The sequence below is a fragment of the Fulmarus glacialis genome, unplaced genomic scaffold (assembly GCF_000690835.1).
Source record: "Fulmarus glacialis isolate BGI_N327 unplaced genomic scaffold, ASM69083v1 Scaffold41496, whole genome shotgun sequence".
Taxonomy (NCBI): Eukaryota; Metazoa; Chordata; class Aves; order Procellariiformes; family Procellariidae; genus Fulmarus; species Fulmarus glacialis.
In genome coordinates this window covers 2520-18046 of record NW_009218219.1, presented here as the reverse complement: position 1 = coordinate 18046, position 15527 = coordinate 2520, and the positions used below count along the sequence as shown (strand labels likewise).

General features: G+C 37.4%; 1 protein-coding gene across 1 annotated transcript; it reads left to right on the top strand.

Moving 5' to 3' along the window:
- Positions 1 to 730: 730 nt before the first annotated feature.
- NDUFAF6 (NADH dehydrogenase (ubiquinone) complex I, assembly factor 6) lies at positions 731 to 11550 on the top strand. The gene is made up of 6 exons (XM_009579976.1): positions 731 to 814; positions 2387 to 2489; positions 5140 to 5273; positions 6999 to 7100; positions 10839 to 10895; positions 11407 to 11550. Exons 1-6 carry the CDS (start codon positions 731 to 733, stop codon positions 11533 to 11535), a joined length of 609 nt encoding a protein of 202 aa, XP_009578271.1. The 3' UTR covers positions 11536 to 11550.
- Positions 11551 to 15527: the final 3977 nt, after the last annotated feature.

The window sequence follows — 15527 nt, the reverse complement described above, 5'->3', positions numbered from 1 at the left end:
TTCCAACCTTAACGATTCTATGATTCTTTGAGCTATAAAGGCTAAGATTGTGAGAAATGTGCTTCAGAAGTCTTGTTTATAAATATTTATATGTGTGATTGTAGCCTTTCTGACAGCATGGTCTGCAAAATTCAGCGTGTGTAAGAAGATTGAAGGTAAGTTGATAGAATGAAGTGGTACAGGAAGGATGTCAAATACAAAATAAGAGCCAAAAGAAGAATGTGTGAATATGAGATGCTGTGGGATACTTTTTTAAACAAGACCATAATATTCATTATATTACTTGTATTACATATATATATATGTATTACAGTACGTATTGGTATGTTGGACTGATGTTTTCTTGAAAATTTACAGGGGAAATCTTTTTATTGCTTGACTCTGGAGGAAACTCTGTTCTCTTTGGAGAGTGAACGTAGTTATCTGCAAATATTTTGTGGGAACATATGACTCCATGAAAGAATAAATTACTTTCAAAAATATTTTTGAAGAAATGCTTTTAGTTAACTGGCTTGATGTCCAAGATTTCATTTTTTGTGTGCAACAACTTGTAACAAATGCCAGTTGAAAATTTTTGTATTTGAAGAAGCCAATCGTATGATTCTATGATTTTCCACTGACACGCCACGTTGATTTAACCCAGTGAATACGATCCTTGTAAGAAAAGTATTATCTAAAATATATTTCAGCCTTCAGCATGCAGTACTACCATCACTTTGTATACGTTAACATGGATGTTTTATTTGATAATTTTCAGGCTGTCAAGAGGCATAACTTGACTAAAATGTGGTTCATGAAGATCATTGATGAAAGAGTAAGTATTTATCACTCAAGGTCTGATTTTTATTTGTATGTGGTTTTTCTCCCCTTAATTTTATGTGTTTGTTTGTAAAACAAAAGCTTAAGTAATTAATCTTTTCCAGACAGTAGTATTTCTCTTCAAGAATGGTACTGCTATATTTCCTTTTAATTTTCCTTTGATGCCCCTACTTATAATTTCTGCTCTTTCTGGCCAAAACGGCTAATAGAATCCTTTGTTTAGTTTTGCTTTAAAATAGATGTAGTTTGTGGATTGACATCTTTCTTGTTCTCTGCTCTAATAACCAGTGTATCTGTGCTTATGTTTTCTGTTGCTGGTCTCTATTCCTGATTTGAAGTGGTTACCCCTAGAGGTAATCCATTGGGAGTTACACTTGGACACCTTTCTGTATGGAAGTGAAGGAAGTTCCATCCTATGGGATTAAGTAGTAAGGTCTCCATATGCAACTGTTAAGAATTCTGGAAAACTACGTTTTAATAGAAATGGAAAAGATGATATGCAAGAAGGGAAACTCATACATGGTCTCTTTTTGTGCCATTCCAATCCTGCCCCAAGAGAAAGGACATCTTGCATATTGCAAAAAGTTGTACAAACCTACATCATTGGCATCATCTTATTCCTCCTCACCTCTTTTCTTACCATGTCAATTTTGCCCCTAAATACCTTCTCTCGTGATGAGTCATGGATATAAAAATCTCAAAAATTAAATGACCCATCTGAACCTTTCTGCCACACCTAGCTGCTTCTCCTTCTCGTGGCTGTGGATTTTTTTCTAAAGAGTGTTGTAAACTGGAGCATTCAAATCACATGAATTTTAAAATAACCACCCTTTTTCTGGGAAAAACAAGAAGAAGAATTTCACTGGTACAGTGATGCTGCTACCAACTCTGACAGAAGGGCAAGAATGAGTAACTGAGGGCAGGAATTTCTTAAGCTAGCTTTGCTGCTAAAGTTAGTGTCTCATGAAGTTATACGTTGAGAAAATTGATGGTCAGTTACTTGCGGACTGTCATTGCTGTGAAAGACTTCAGAGTTTTTTAATCTTAAGACTGGTAAGTTTTAACCACAAAAGCCACTAGGACAGGAAGAATGCTGGAGGATGTTATATTTTTGGGGGTATTTGCATATAACTTTGGAACTTGTGTGTATTTGATGGATTGATTTTTGTGCACATCTTAAAAAATACATTCCTATTTATATAAATTTCTCTGTGCTTCAGATGCAAATTAAGTATTAAAATTGGCAACCCTCTAGTGTAAGAATACCATATGATATTTTGTTTCGGCTGTATCTTTTTTTATGAAGAATTCTGATTTCTTATTATTCCAAAAGGTTCTATTTGCTCCAGTAACCAGACTTGGCTGCAGTTGCATGTAGCTATTTAGTTATGTTAGACTTGTTACAAGCTTTAATGACTACTTCTATCTGAGTTTATACTCTCTTTCTATGTCTTAATTTTGTCCTTTTTTTTCTAATAGTGGATTAGGCTTACCTGGCTGTAGTAATAAACTTGCACAAATAGCAGTTATATTTACATTTTACTGAAGTTCTGTGTTCATATTACAGGAGAAGAATTTGGATGATAGAGCATACCATAACATCCAGGAACTTGAAACGTATGCTGAGAACACTCAGAGTGCTCTCTTGTACCTCACCTTGGAAATGCTGGGTAGGTGTTTTCCCCTTTTTAGATTTTGTTGGTGACTCATTAGTGCAGGTACAATAGTTATTGATGTTTCAAAAAGCTCACTCTTTTTCCACTGGAGTTTAATTTCAGTAGAAGTTGTCTTAAGTAATACTTCGGACATCTTTTGAATGTGCAACCATAAATCTGGAACCTTACTGCACCTGTCCTAGAACTACGTACTTTCCTTGGAAGCTGCGCAGTGGAAAGCTCATTGAAGTGCGGTTTCCTACTGCTCTGTTCTTTGTTGCTTATATTTTGTGATTGTCCTACCTGTCAGAACACAAAGTGCTGTAGTTATTCTGCAGCTGTTCTATATTGCAGTACACTGGTTATCTTGAAACAGCTGACTTCCCAACCGATAAACTTCCCTTGGTGATACTGTAAATTTGGGTTTGAATCCTCTCCTCTTCCTGAAAGTAGGTTAACTATCAGTAATTGAATAGCTAGAAAAAACGCAACAAAGATATGATCTTTGTGGTTAAGAGCTAGTATCTGTGTCATGTCTAAGAGTCATAGACTGAGAAAGAACTGTTCATTTGCAGTGAAGAAAAGGGTGTCTTTCTTTTAGGTGTCTGTTGCATTATGGACGTATTCCCTGTATAAGCTCAGATGTAAAAGAAGGGTGAGAATAATTATTATTTAGTAGTATTTAGTATTGTAGTAGCAAAGTTTTCCTTTTGCTTATCAGACTAGTCTGATGGAAGGCCAATGCTGAGGTTAAAAGAGTTTAAAAAGTAAAAAGAGAGATATGGTGAGCACATTCTTCTTAGGAAGAAATGAGGAACCTATCTCTTAACATCTGATGTTCGCTTCCTCAGTAGGAAATCAGTGAAATGTTGCAAGTCTTTCTGAACTTCTGATGGAAGAAGTGTAGGAGTATGAGAAATACCAGCGTCTTCCATTCTGAGAAATGTCTTTGATCCTGAAGAAGTTCAGTCATGCTTGGGTCACTTCTGATACAAGTCAGATGATCCTCTTCTTGAAAATCTATTGTGGGGGCTCTGGATTTTCTAGGTGCCCTATTGTCATGTTTAACTTCTCTTAAATATACCAGTGTAACAAAATATCTAAGCAAAAGTCTTCTTCACTGCATATTAAACAGTTAACTTCTGTGTTTTTTTCTCACAAATGGAGAAATTTATTGAACACAGCCCTTTTCTTGGTGTATCCCATCAGCAGTCTTTTCTAGACTAGGGGGACCTGGTTTCATTACAGGTCATGTTTGCTAAATTTCTTGTGCTTTTTAGCTTCTTTATTCCTGACCTGTCCCCAGTTTGTGTGTATCTCTCCCAGTAATAGTGCTGCTTTATTCTTACTGATTTCGGGTTCCTTCTTTTGTCAAGCTCATTTTGACTGGTTATCTCGTTGTCCAAAGTCCTGGTACTTCCTCCCAGCTCCTGTCATTTAAAAATATTAATATTGTGCTCTCTGATTCATTGCCTAAGTAGTTAGAAGTCTGGTCCTACTCAATAATTTTGTTAAACTTTTTCAGAACCTCACTTTTGGGATATATTCCCAGGATGAGCATGAGTCACTGCTAACTCTTACTCTTTGAGGTTTTGGTTTTTTTTTTAAAAAATTCCTAGTTATATGCAAAGCCTGAGCTGCCCAGTCAGTATCAGTAAGTTATGTCCATTGATTCCTCCAAGCCACGCTGCTTTCTGCTGCCATTGCCAAAATAAGTCCATGTAGTCTACCTATAGCCTATAGCAAAGGCTTCTGAGACCCATGCAAAGCTCAGGCAGGCTTGGGCAGTGGATCTGGTATGCTCAGTATTGTTTTCAGGTGTCAGTTAGCCTCATTGGTCTGTAATTCCTGTATCCTCATTTCTTTCTTTGTAGAATGCTGCTTCTGTTAGAGCTTTTGTGAATTTTAATTTCCATTTTCCTTTAAATTTTCATTTTGTCCTGGGTCCGTTCTGCAAAAACATTATGGCTTTATGAACAGTCTAAGCCAATCTTGTATGGTCTTGCCATGAAGAGCGATGGTGCTGCTCTGCCCCACTCATCTCCCTCTTCTTTCAGTTCTCACAGTTGTGTGACCATACAGTAACTAAAGTTAGTTTTCCATTGCTTTGGTGATCTGATTCAGTTTGCCATGCTACTGCCTTATTGCCCATGACAGCATAAGGGAGGTGGCAGAAATATGGGTTCAGGGGGGAAGTGTAGGACCGTTCTTTTTGGCTTCAGTACACTGCTGAATCAGCTGCAGCTAATCATGAAGCCATGCTGTAAGCATTAATGCTTGTCAGGAATCTCATGCTTGAATGGTTTTTCTGGCAGGAAAAACAGTTCTTGGAATACTGTTATCCTGGGAGAGGACATGCCAATGAAAATGAGTTTGTGTACTGATGTATTATATCTGAATAGGTGGCGCTCCGCTAAGTATACCCTTTGCAGAAACTGCAACAAGCCAAGAGGCATCTTGCTCCTGAATGTGGAAATCAGTGAATTTGCCTGCTGCTTTGCACCTCTAAGATGAGATCTCAGGGCAATTTATGAACACAGACAGTTCTATCATGGACCAACGCACTTAACTTTCCTTAAATATGGCTGTGATATGCATCAGAGAAGACTAAACCCCTCGAAAGGCCTGACAGTATGTTCTAAACATATTATTTCTGCAATTTCAGGTGTGAGGGACATCCATGCTGACCATGCAGCCAGTCACATTGGGAAAGCGCAAGGCATAGTTACCTGTTTAAGAGCAACTCCGTATCACAGTACAAGACAAAAGGTCTTTCTTCCCATGGACATTTGTATGTTGGTAAGAGAAGTTGTCTGGAATTGAACAGTATAGTGTTTCATATCTCAGTTAGATATGAGATCATAATTTATTAGGCCAGCAACAGAACACCTTTTTGGTTTTATATCTTTTGGGAGGTGAGAGGAGTGACCTTCATGAAACTCTAGGATTTCTGGTTTTTTATTCTTTCTTTTTTTTTTATTAAATGTAGTAGTATTTTAGCTTTCAGGAATTTTTCCATTAATGTGTAGAAATACACATATGGGATGGGGCCTGGGTTTTGGGGTTTTTGTTCTTGGTTTTTTTCTTTTTTCTTTTCCTATCCCCGTAAAGGAAGCACTGTGAGAAATTTTACTTCTGAACAACATTCTTGGGTTTCTCTTTACTACCTTTTCATAAACATGCTGGTGGTTTTGGGTTTTTTTTTTTTGGTGGCTTTTTTTTTTTTTTTTGGTTACATATTTGATAGCTATAAGCATACATTCCATACATTGCTGTAGGAGATGTTATAGTCCTCTAGTTTAAACTGTACACCTAATTTGCACTGGAATTTAGCAGATCTTGCAATTTGGGTAAAATGGGATTAAAGCTCAAATTTTTTCATTTATGTTCTCTGGCTAGATCTGTAGGTATCGCAGCTGTAACTCCTTCATCCCCAGTCTTTATTTCTAAATGTTAATGCTGTTGTTTTTATACTTAACCAAAATTTATATAATTATGGTGATGCTCAAGGCTGTTGTGTTAGTATTTTCTCAGTATCATTTCAATACAATTGAAAGTTCTGATTTGAAGTTTAGTAATTTAGGTAGTTGCAGAAAATGCAGGTACTAATATAGGTCAAGTTTATAAGACTGCAGAAAGGAGCTGCACCCTGCTTTCAGCCCTTCTGGGACAGGATGGTATGGGAGGCCTTCCAAGTTTTTAGCTTTTCAAACATAGCCTGAAAATTCACAGTGAAACTGTAAAAACAGCTTGAATCCCTTCTGTGCAGACTGAGCATCTTGTAAGCATTTCAGCTGCTGGCAAGTATTGCAGAGTTCTAGTGGAGTCTCTATGTCTTGTGAAGCCTACCTGCCTCCCTTTATACAGCTTTCACGTCTGATTGTTGTTGAGAAGAATGGGCAACTGGTGCAATTCTGAATATATCGTATTATGTCTTACATTGGTCACTATAGTCAAAGAATAAGTTTGGGGTTGGGTTTTTTGGGGGTTTTGGGGTGGGGTTTTTTGGTGGTTTGGGTTTTTGGGGTTGGTTTGGTTTGGTTTTGTTTTGGGGGGGGGAGGGTTGGTTTGGGTTTTTTGCAAGCCTGGTGGTGCACACCAATCCCAAGACAATGACTTGCTTCATAAGCCAGCATGGCTTCTGTGATAGCTGTTACTGGCTTTCTTTTGCTTAATATTGATTCTTGGATTATGGTTTTAAAAATTGGGCATCTAAACTGTTCTAAATTCCCAAAACTTTAAAATCTGACTTGGTTATCTGACTGACCACAAAGTCTTTAGGGAACAAATTCATGCAGAGAGAGTCTGTACCAACGGTTCTCTTTGTTCTCTTGATTTTTTTTTTTCCCCAAGTGACTGACAGAAAAAAAAAAAGGGAAATAAAAAAGGAGGGGGGAGTGGTAAAACATTTAGGCTGTTTCAATCTTGTGTCGTTAGTTTGGTTGCTGGGACAGGTTTTTGAGAAGCTAAAATGGAAATGTGGTTGAGGGTTTTTCTCTTTTTGATTTTCCTTCCTATGTCTAGCATGGAGTTTCACAAGAGGATTTCATAAGAGGCAAGCAAGAGAAAAATGTGAGAGATGTAATTTATGACATTGCCAGCCAGGCCCATATTCATCTAGAACACGTGAGATTCCTTCCCTTTTATTTATTTAAATAAACATAATTGATGCTAATCTTCACAAAGCATTGTGCATACGTGTTCTTAGAAGACTTACAGCTGCATACTTAATTTCAAATATTTTACCTTTAATTACTTTGAGAGTTTAAATGAGAAAAAAAAAACCACCACACACAACCTTTAAATATTACAACTACTTCTGTATGAATATTATATTTATCTGTATGTACAGGAGGCAGTTTACTCACAGCCAGGTCCAATTGCATATATATAAATACTGCCTAAAAGCCTTATTACTGGGACAGAAACTTCGAGCAGACTTTTATAAATGCAACTATAGCATGGGATCAGCACCATAGAAAGCACTTCTGCATATGGTATTTCACAGCACAGTGGAATGGCTGCCAGGAAAGCAGAGCATGTTGCCTTTAACTGCTGGTTAGCGTGTGTGGGAGGGGGGATTCATTCCCTAACATGACCAGCCATGCTCAAAGCTATGTTGGGAAAGGTGCTTTCTGTTTATTTCTTTCCTGGCTCACAGTCAAGTGAATTAGGAAAGACTTTATTTGCTTGGAACAGTGGATAATGAATCCTGAAGAACTGCAGTCCTACTCTATTTTTCTTTTATGCTCTTATTTTAGCTACACTCTGAATTGCTTGTTGGTACATAATACAAAAGCAAAAGAATGTTTCATCAGCAGTGCTGTGTCTGCCTTTATCTGGAAAACAAAACTTGCAAGAAGCACTGTAAAGAGTTTCTTATGTCTACAAGTACATGTACACATACACTTTGAGTATTGCACCCAATACTTCCAATCAAGGTAGTCTGAAAAGATACCACTTCAAAGCAAAGAAATGCCAGATTTATCTCTGCCTTTACACCATTAATATAATCCACAATTACAGCGTTACCTGTCATCACAGTATTTTATGCAGTAGAGATAGGAGAGCCCTTCTTCATTTTTCTGAAGGTAAAATGAGGCATCCCTGGTTTGTTCAGTCAGTGGTTAGTTGATTAATGTTTTTATTTTTCGTCAATAATATGTAGCCTTGGGCTTTATTTTTAATACAGACTATTTATAATATGCATTTATTGCATTCCTGTTCATGTTGTTTCACCTGGTATCTCAGTTTTTGTTATCACATGTCCAAGGAAACTGTTTATTCTGTTTAGAAGCAGGGAACAGAGACAAAGAAAATGCAAGGTCAAAACTGCCCACTTTGTTCAAGCTGAAATATTTTGATTTTTCTTTTTTTATTCTTCACCCCTCAACCCATAATGCACGGTGTATAAAACCCATTGACTTTGGTTGCAACTGTGGCTTACAAAAATGCCAAGTACCTGGCCTGAAATGCCTCATATCAGGAATGAGATGCATGGAAAATGAGCAATGTGCATTTATTGTCCAGCTGTTTAAAATTTGGTAGCTGATATTGCATGGAAATTTTGGGACAGAAGCAGGGAGAGAATTCAGTTCTTCAGAGCCTTTCAGATAATTTGATAATTCTTAGTGCGTTGGTCCCCTGGCTCCCAACATGCCAACCAGCTTCTGAAGAGAACAGGCAGAACCTTATCCCCCTGCTTTCTTCCCACTCCATTCCTAGAGCCCTGCCCATGTTATGCACTGGGAAGGTCCTATGGAAAATATGCAATATGATCATGTAATTGGAGACTATACAGAAAAGTATAAACACAAATCAGATTAGGGCAGCATTAGCATTTTATTCAGTTGAATGTTGATCTTGGTGCCTTACCCTCCCCCCCCCTTTTTTTTTAAATGGATGGGCTATAGCATCTTAATTAGAATAAAAAAATTCCTCTCTGAATAGTTGCTTCCAGCCTCCATCATCATCAGTGAAGAATAATTGACAGTGCAGGATCTCTAGAGTGTTCAAACCACTTGAACTGGCAATAGCTGGCAGTAATAACGGGTATTAGCCTCCTTGATAATCAGATGGTCTTTGTCAATGCAAGGATAAAGATACTTTCTCCCCTAATAGATGAAATAGGCTTTTGCTGGCAACATTTGCTGGGTATTTCCAGACTTTACATGAACGTAATGGGCTGGTGCCTTTAAATGCATCTGTTCTTCTGTATAAAATCACCATCTTGTGTTGCCTGAGGGTCTTTTCAGCCACTTACCCTCTGTCTTAGTTGCAATTACAGGGTAGGGTAAAGTTTAAACCTGCAGAGAGGTTTAAACAATCTCAGCATTTGTTACAGAAACCACATATTTTGGAGGATGAGGGTAACAGTTACCAGCCCCCTTTCACAGTCAGAAGAAACATAATCCTTAAATGCTAAATTAAGTCTCAGCAATATTATATGAAGCATATTGTAGTAATGTGGGACTTAATCTTGGGAGAAAAGTTTCTGAAGTGTGGTCAGCTCTTCTTGATACTGCGACTGATGACCAGCAGAGGGCAAAATAAGATAATGAAGATTGCAGTTTTCTTTAGGAATTGTGTGTTTTATTAGAATAAAAGCATATAATAAAAGTACTCTGTCAGTCCCACAGTGATCCCTTCAAAAGTCTATGAATACATTTACATGTTCCCCCTTTTTCTCTTAAGCACCCTCTCCCCCATTCCTCTTTTAAAAAGAGGGTCTCCTTTTTGCATTTATCTCAATTATGCTAGCTCATTATGGACTCAATTTACCACGGAAGATAACATGCTTTCTGAATGACATGCAATCCATTCTGGGTTAAGAAGGTCAAGCAAAATTACTTTCTTTTTTCATCTCACAATTAATAATAGTAAGGCAGAGCATTAGATCAGGGAAGAGCCTTTTCCTTTTATGTATGTGTATATATATACATAACACACACGTGTTATTACATTTCAAAGTTTTAAAATAATTTGCCTTCTGAAAAGATTCAGTTTTTTCCCCTCCTAAGGTTTCAGCCTGATTTTCTCTGTTGTGTGGTCAGATCCATGGAAAACTAACAGAAACTCATACATTCTCATTAGTATTCATAGAGGGTGGGTTGGTTGGTTGGTTGGTTTGTTTGTTTTAACCTGTAAGAAAAGGCAAAACAAGGAGGGATTCTGTATTTATAAATAAGCTTTACAGGAAGATTTTGCTTCAGCTCTGTTAGATGTACCTGAGTTGTATGTGGGTTTAAATTGTGGATTTGATTCAGCCATGGTTTAGACTCTGTTTATACAAAGATACTGAGGTCCTGGGGCATTGAGATCCTTTTGAAGTCCCATAAATGTAAATGGAGCATAACTGGACTTCTGGGACTGATGGCAACACTGGAGCAAAAAGATGCACTCAGAGAAATGCATTTCTGGTCTTCCATCATTTCTGTCTCTTGGGATGCAAAGAGTTATTTGGTAGGGGAAAAAAGTGTTAAACCGTATTTATTAAATCACATGCAACTTGGAACTTTGTTGGAACAAGGGATGCTAATTTACATTAGTTTATTATATGTAAACTGTAAGGTTGTCAAAACATGTAAGAATTTTAGCAGGCCTCTCCCAGTATTACATACTTTCTGTGTAATTACTTTTGTATACAGTGAAGGATGGTGCTGGCTTGCATATAATGGAAAATTACAGTTTCAGGATGTCAAAATAAAAGGGACGAAGCTTGTAATACAGTCTGTAATACAGGCTTTAATCATTATGTACAGTATTTGATGTTTAATCTGAAATGTTAAATTCTCCTGATAAGTACGTTGTTTTTTGTTTGTTTGTTTGTTTGTTTTTTTCCCACCTTACCCCATTTACTTTCAGGCTAGATCTTTCAGTAAGAAAGTTCCTGTGAAGGCATATCCTGCTTTTTTCTGTACGGTGGGTGTGATATCATGCACTCTTTAAGTGATGGTCTCATTTCTGTGCTAATATGTTTGTGAAGAGTAGAGTATCAAATTAAGCATGGTTAACTAATGCTTCATGTGTCTATTTTGGGAGGATATAATAGCTAAAACTTCTGAGTATCATAATGTGTGTCTGACTGCAGAACCTCATAGTTTTGATCAACACTTCTAATCCTTCTTCTTTAACTACATCATTTCACCCAACATGTCTGTATATTCATAGACCATTGCCCTGATGCAAGGGCCCAAAATCTTGTCTATTTTTATAATTTGCTGTTTGGTCTAGTAAAACATAATGCTTCTCTTTACAAAACCTGCCTTTTTTTTATCCTTTGAATGTGATGGTTATGCTACCACTTAATAAAAACAGGCAAATTGTCAAGCCTTTTTGCAGTTCCTCATTCGGTTTCATGTATTGCTTTTTAAACTTAATGCCCAATTATTTGTGTGCACCGTATGGACTAAACTTTTTTTTTCTTTTCTAGGTTGCTTTAGATGATTATTTATGTAATATGCGAAAAGTGGACTTCAATATATTTCATCCAAGCTTACAAAAGAAGAGTACGTTATTACCATTGCATTTATATATTAGATCTTGGAAAAAAACATATTAAATTTTTTTTAATATGGGTTCAGAGTGCCGAGTATTTTCTTTAATGTTTTAACTTGATAGGATTGTTAAGTGTCTAACTTCACACTTCTGCAAAGTTCATGGGAAGCAGCAGATGCGCATGAACTGTAGCTGTCAGCTTGCTGGCAGTAGTTAAGTTTGTTCTTGGAATATTAGGCTGATATCTCAGCTTCACATGTCTGCCAAGTCATATGTCCTTGTCTGAGATTACTTTTCTTGTCTTTCCTGTAATAACAGCAATATGATAGAATTCTTCTTGGACAAATTCTTTACTAATGGATATTTCTGACAGTTCTGATGCTTTACTGAAAGGAGGGGGAAAAAAAAAAAAGACTGCTTGCTTTGTGCCCAAGACCAGTTACAGTAAATGCCTTATAAAATCAGTTAAGCAATTCTGTTTAGTGCAAGGAGCAGACTTTTTGCAAGTACTAATGATGCTTCATAGTTGGAAGAATGAGCACGTATATTTGAATGCAAGAAAACTGTCAGGAAAAGCTTTAGCTGTTTTAATTATGTAGTGTTTATGTAGAATTTCAGAATGGTGAAATAGAGCTGTAGTACAGAAATTACTTAACTGCGTGTTGAGATTGAGCCTTGAAGTGACTATCGGTAGTGGGAGGGTAGCTTTACAACATATGAAGAGAACCCTTATAGAGTTTTTATCTCCAACTCAGCCAAAGGCTTTTTCAGTCTGCTCTTAGCTTGGCAGTATCTCCCACCTGGCCTCTCATCTCTCTGTCGTTGCCCACAGCTGTCATTGCAACATAGGTTCGACTGCCCCTTTGTTCATATTCACCATGTCTCAGGACACCCTCTTATGAGGCTTCCCTGAATTCCTCTTCTTTGGTACTGTGAAGAAACACATTCCTCAATGTTCCAAGTCATTTTAGTCCTCCCTCTCTGTAAAGATACTGCTCTATTTTTTTGGTGGGAAATTACTGCGAGCTTTGTACTCAGCATCTCTTCGGATCAAGGTAAATATTTCTGTTTGATTTGTTGTTTCATAAAATAATACTTCCTAACATCCAACTTGATTCAGTCGCACAAATCTGGTAGTTTATTCTGCCGTCATCCTTGTTCTATTAAATAGCTGCTTTTCCCAGAGATTATTTTTTTTTTTAAATCGGGGTTAATCTCCCCAGATGCTTGGTTGTGTAACAGCATCCTGTATTTTAGTGTACAATGCTACATAATGAATTTCTGAGAAGAAGATTTGTGGCTTTTTTAATCACAGAAACTGCCAGCATGGTAGAAGTCGTAGGAACCCAACATTAAATCCTTCATTCGGTGATTTTAGTTTACGTGTTTGAAGTTGGTTTGTGATACACATCTCAGTTAATTCTGCAGTTTCCTACTCCTGAGTAAGACATTTCTCTTTGAATTTGTTCAGTTCAGGATCTTGGCTTCTGTATTACTAGAGGTGTAATAATCAAGGTTGATAGGAACCTAGAAAAATCCATGTATTCTGGATTGGCAGTATATTATTTTCTAAAAGTATTTTCTAAAAGTAAAATCTTAACAGGCTCTGTCCACTTCTCGAGTCAGCTGCTGTATCTTATCATTGGTGTTCTTGAATGTGGCAAAGAGGTCTGGTGAAAAGAAAGTATTTCCTTCCTATGCAGGCACCGCAGCTCTTCCTGCCAAATGAAGAGCAAAGGCTTAGGCTCTGTTGCTGCTACCAGGCCAGCTGTGCATTCACTCTGTTTATTTTATGTTCTGGAGAAAGCATTACAAATGTCTCTTTCTGCAGTTGGTACTCATTTTGTTCTGAGCGTGCTGAGTCAGGACAATAGAGGCAGCCCTGTCCTCTGAAAAGGAATTGCTCTCCTGTAAAGTTAACTTTTGGCAGGAGCGCAGTACAGTTTGGGGGCAAAGAAGGAAAACCATGCAGTATCACCAGTACACCGAGTTGCTACAGTGATACCTTGCATCCAGTCCACAAGGCCAGCGCTTTGCTTCGGTGTTGAACAAATCTTGACAATGTGCTTACAAAGGCATCAATGGGAAGGGCTGATTTGTTCTAGTGTAGAAAAGAAGCCATGTGATGCAGTGAATGGTTAGCATGGTGAGAGGGACTTATCAGTGAATTAGTAAACAGGATACGGAATAAATAAATTCAAGTTATGACTTAAGTCACAAGAGAGTTTTGGGTGACCTCAGAAAGTAAAGCAGCACTTTGAATTGCAAATTGCAAATGACAGGAGCCATCTATGTCTCCTTTGTATCCTTCAGGGAACGGCTCTCTCTCTTGGATGGTCATGCCTGATTCTGCCCTTAGGGACAATGTTGTGAATGAAGGTCACACCTGTCAAACAAGGTAGTCTTAATTTGCCTGCTTTCACTAGTATTATCTCCATTTATTTCTCGATAGCGATTGGTGCCATATAAGAAATTCCGTTCATCAGTTCTGATAATTTATAATTCCACATTCTACCAAAATTCCTACTATTTCTGCTTTTTTTTTTATCTGACAAATATTTTCTCATATTGGTGCTAACCTACTGGTCGTTTTTATCAGAAAAGCAACTAGCAGAGCTAGCAAATCTGTTGCTACCTGCTAATTACACTTTGGAAAATAATTTCCATGCATAGTTACATCATGTCTAGTTAGCCTGGTCCACTTAAAGCAGTAGTCTAGTGGGTATCCTCCTCAGTGACCTTACATGTTTTGTGTATTTTATCTTTATGGTCTTGCTTTCTTTTGGTTAAGCATAGAATTATATCTTCATCTTTCTCTTCAGAGCAGTTCACTGGAGTCTGTTCCACAGTCTCTTTCCACTTAGGCTTGCAGGTTTAAGATAGCAAAACATCAGAATTGTGTTACTCCAGTAACAGATCATATTTTGTCCATGGTAGGTAACAGCTATGGGGTCAAAAGTGCTGACCAAATTGAAACACATCAGACATCACTTGTCTAGTGATCTTGTTTTAACTGTTTTCCCATTTAGCCATCTAATAGTCTTAGTAAAAGCAAACCAAAGAAAAGATTAATTTTCAAGAAAAAATGCAAAAGCCTCAATCATCGCTTTTGAGAAACACATCCTCCAGATTGTCCCCATTTCCCTCACAACTTAGCATCTGAATATCTGCATCTTATTTTGGTCCTCTCTAGTGTCACAGCATTCAACACTACCAGAAAATGCTTTCCAGCCATAAACATAGGAACTGCTGTACTGCAAAAGGGGAATGCCACGTACTCTTCTTCTTTTACATTTGTCTTGGTGTTTTTCAAAGGAAGATACAAAAGGAACCATTTAGATGATTATAAGTAGTCTGCCAAAATATAAAGGTTTTTTTTTTTTCTTGCTGCTCTGATTCCAGGTTAAGACCTGAACTACAAATGTTTAGTTATAAAGGGATTTAGAAGGGGGATACAGTATTATGCTAAATGTTCTCAGAACCTGTTTTCCATTGCGTTTGCTGATGGCAGTTGTGCGTTCTCAAAACTACACTTGTCCTTCTGTCTCAAAACATCATTTTTTTCAGCTTTTATGAATCTTGCTCTAAGTCTACAGACTTTTTTTTTTTTTTTAAAATCTGGCTGACCCTCAACCACTTTGAATCCATTGAAGTTGATCCAGTAAAAAATTATCATAAATAACATCCACAGACACATAAAACAGGACAAAATATACAAGCAATCCTTTATGCTTCAGGCTATACATTGATTGGTATTTGCCTTCATAAACAGGCAACCATTTGTGGATAATCATTCACTGATTTATGTTCTCAGCTGAAGCAAATGGTGTTTAGCATCCTGCTCCAATAGGGGCAAGTTATATATGCAATGGGTTAATCTATGTATATTTTAGATTCCCTGTTCTAGGATGGGCCTCTCTGTATCTGCGTGGTCAGAAAGGCAGGATAGATGTGCATGTCTGTTTCGTGGATAAAAAAGCCGTGAGTCTTTAAAGGAGGATGCTGGTTTTCTTTCTTCATGCTAGAGGGGGCACTTCTGAAACCTTTAATTGTGCA

Excerpts from the sequence above, each read along its gene's own strand:
- NDUFAF6 (XM_009579976.1), top strand. The coding sequence starts at position 731 with ATGGATGTTTTATTTGATAATTTTCAGGCTGTCAAGAGGCATAACTTG. Across the intron at positions 2,490-5,139 it reads CCTCACCTTGGAAATGCTGG|GTGTGAGGGACATCCATGCT; the intron begins GTAGGTGTTTTC and ends CTGCAATTTCAG. Across the intron at positions 7,101-10,838 it reads CCCATATTCATCTAGAACAC|GCTAGATCTTTCAGTAAGAA; the intron begins GTGAGATTCCTT and ends ATTTACTTTCAG.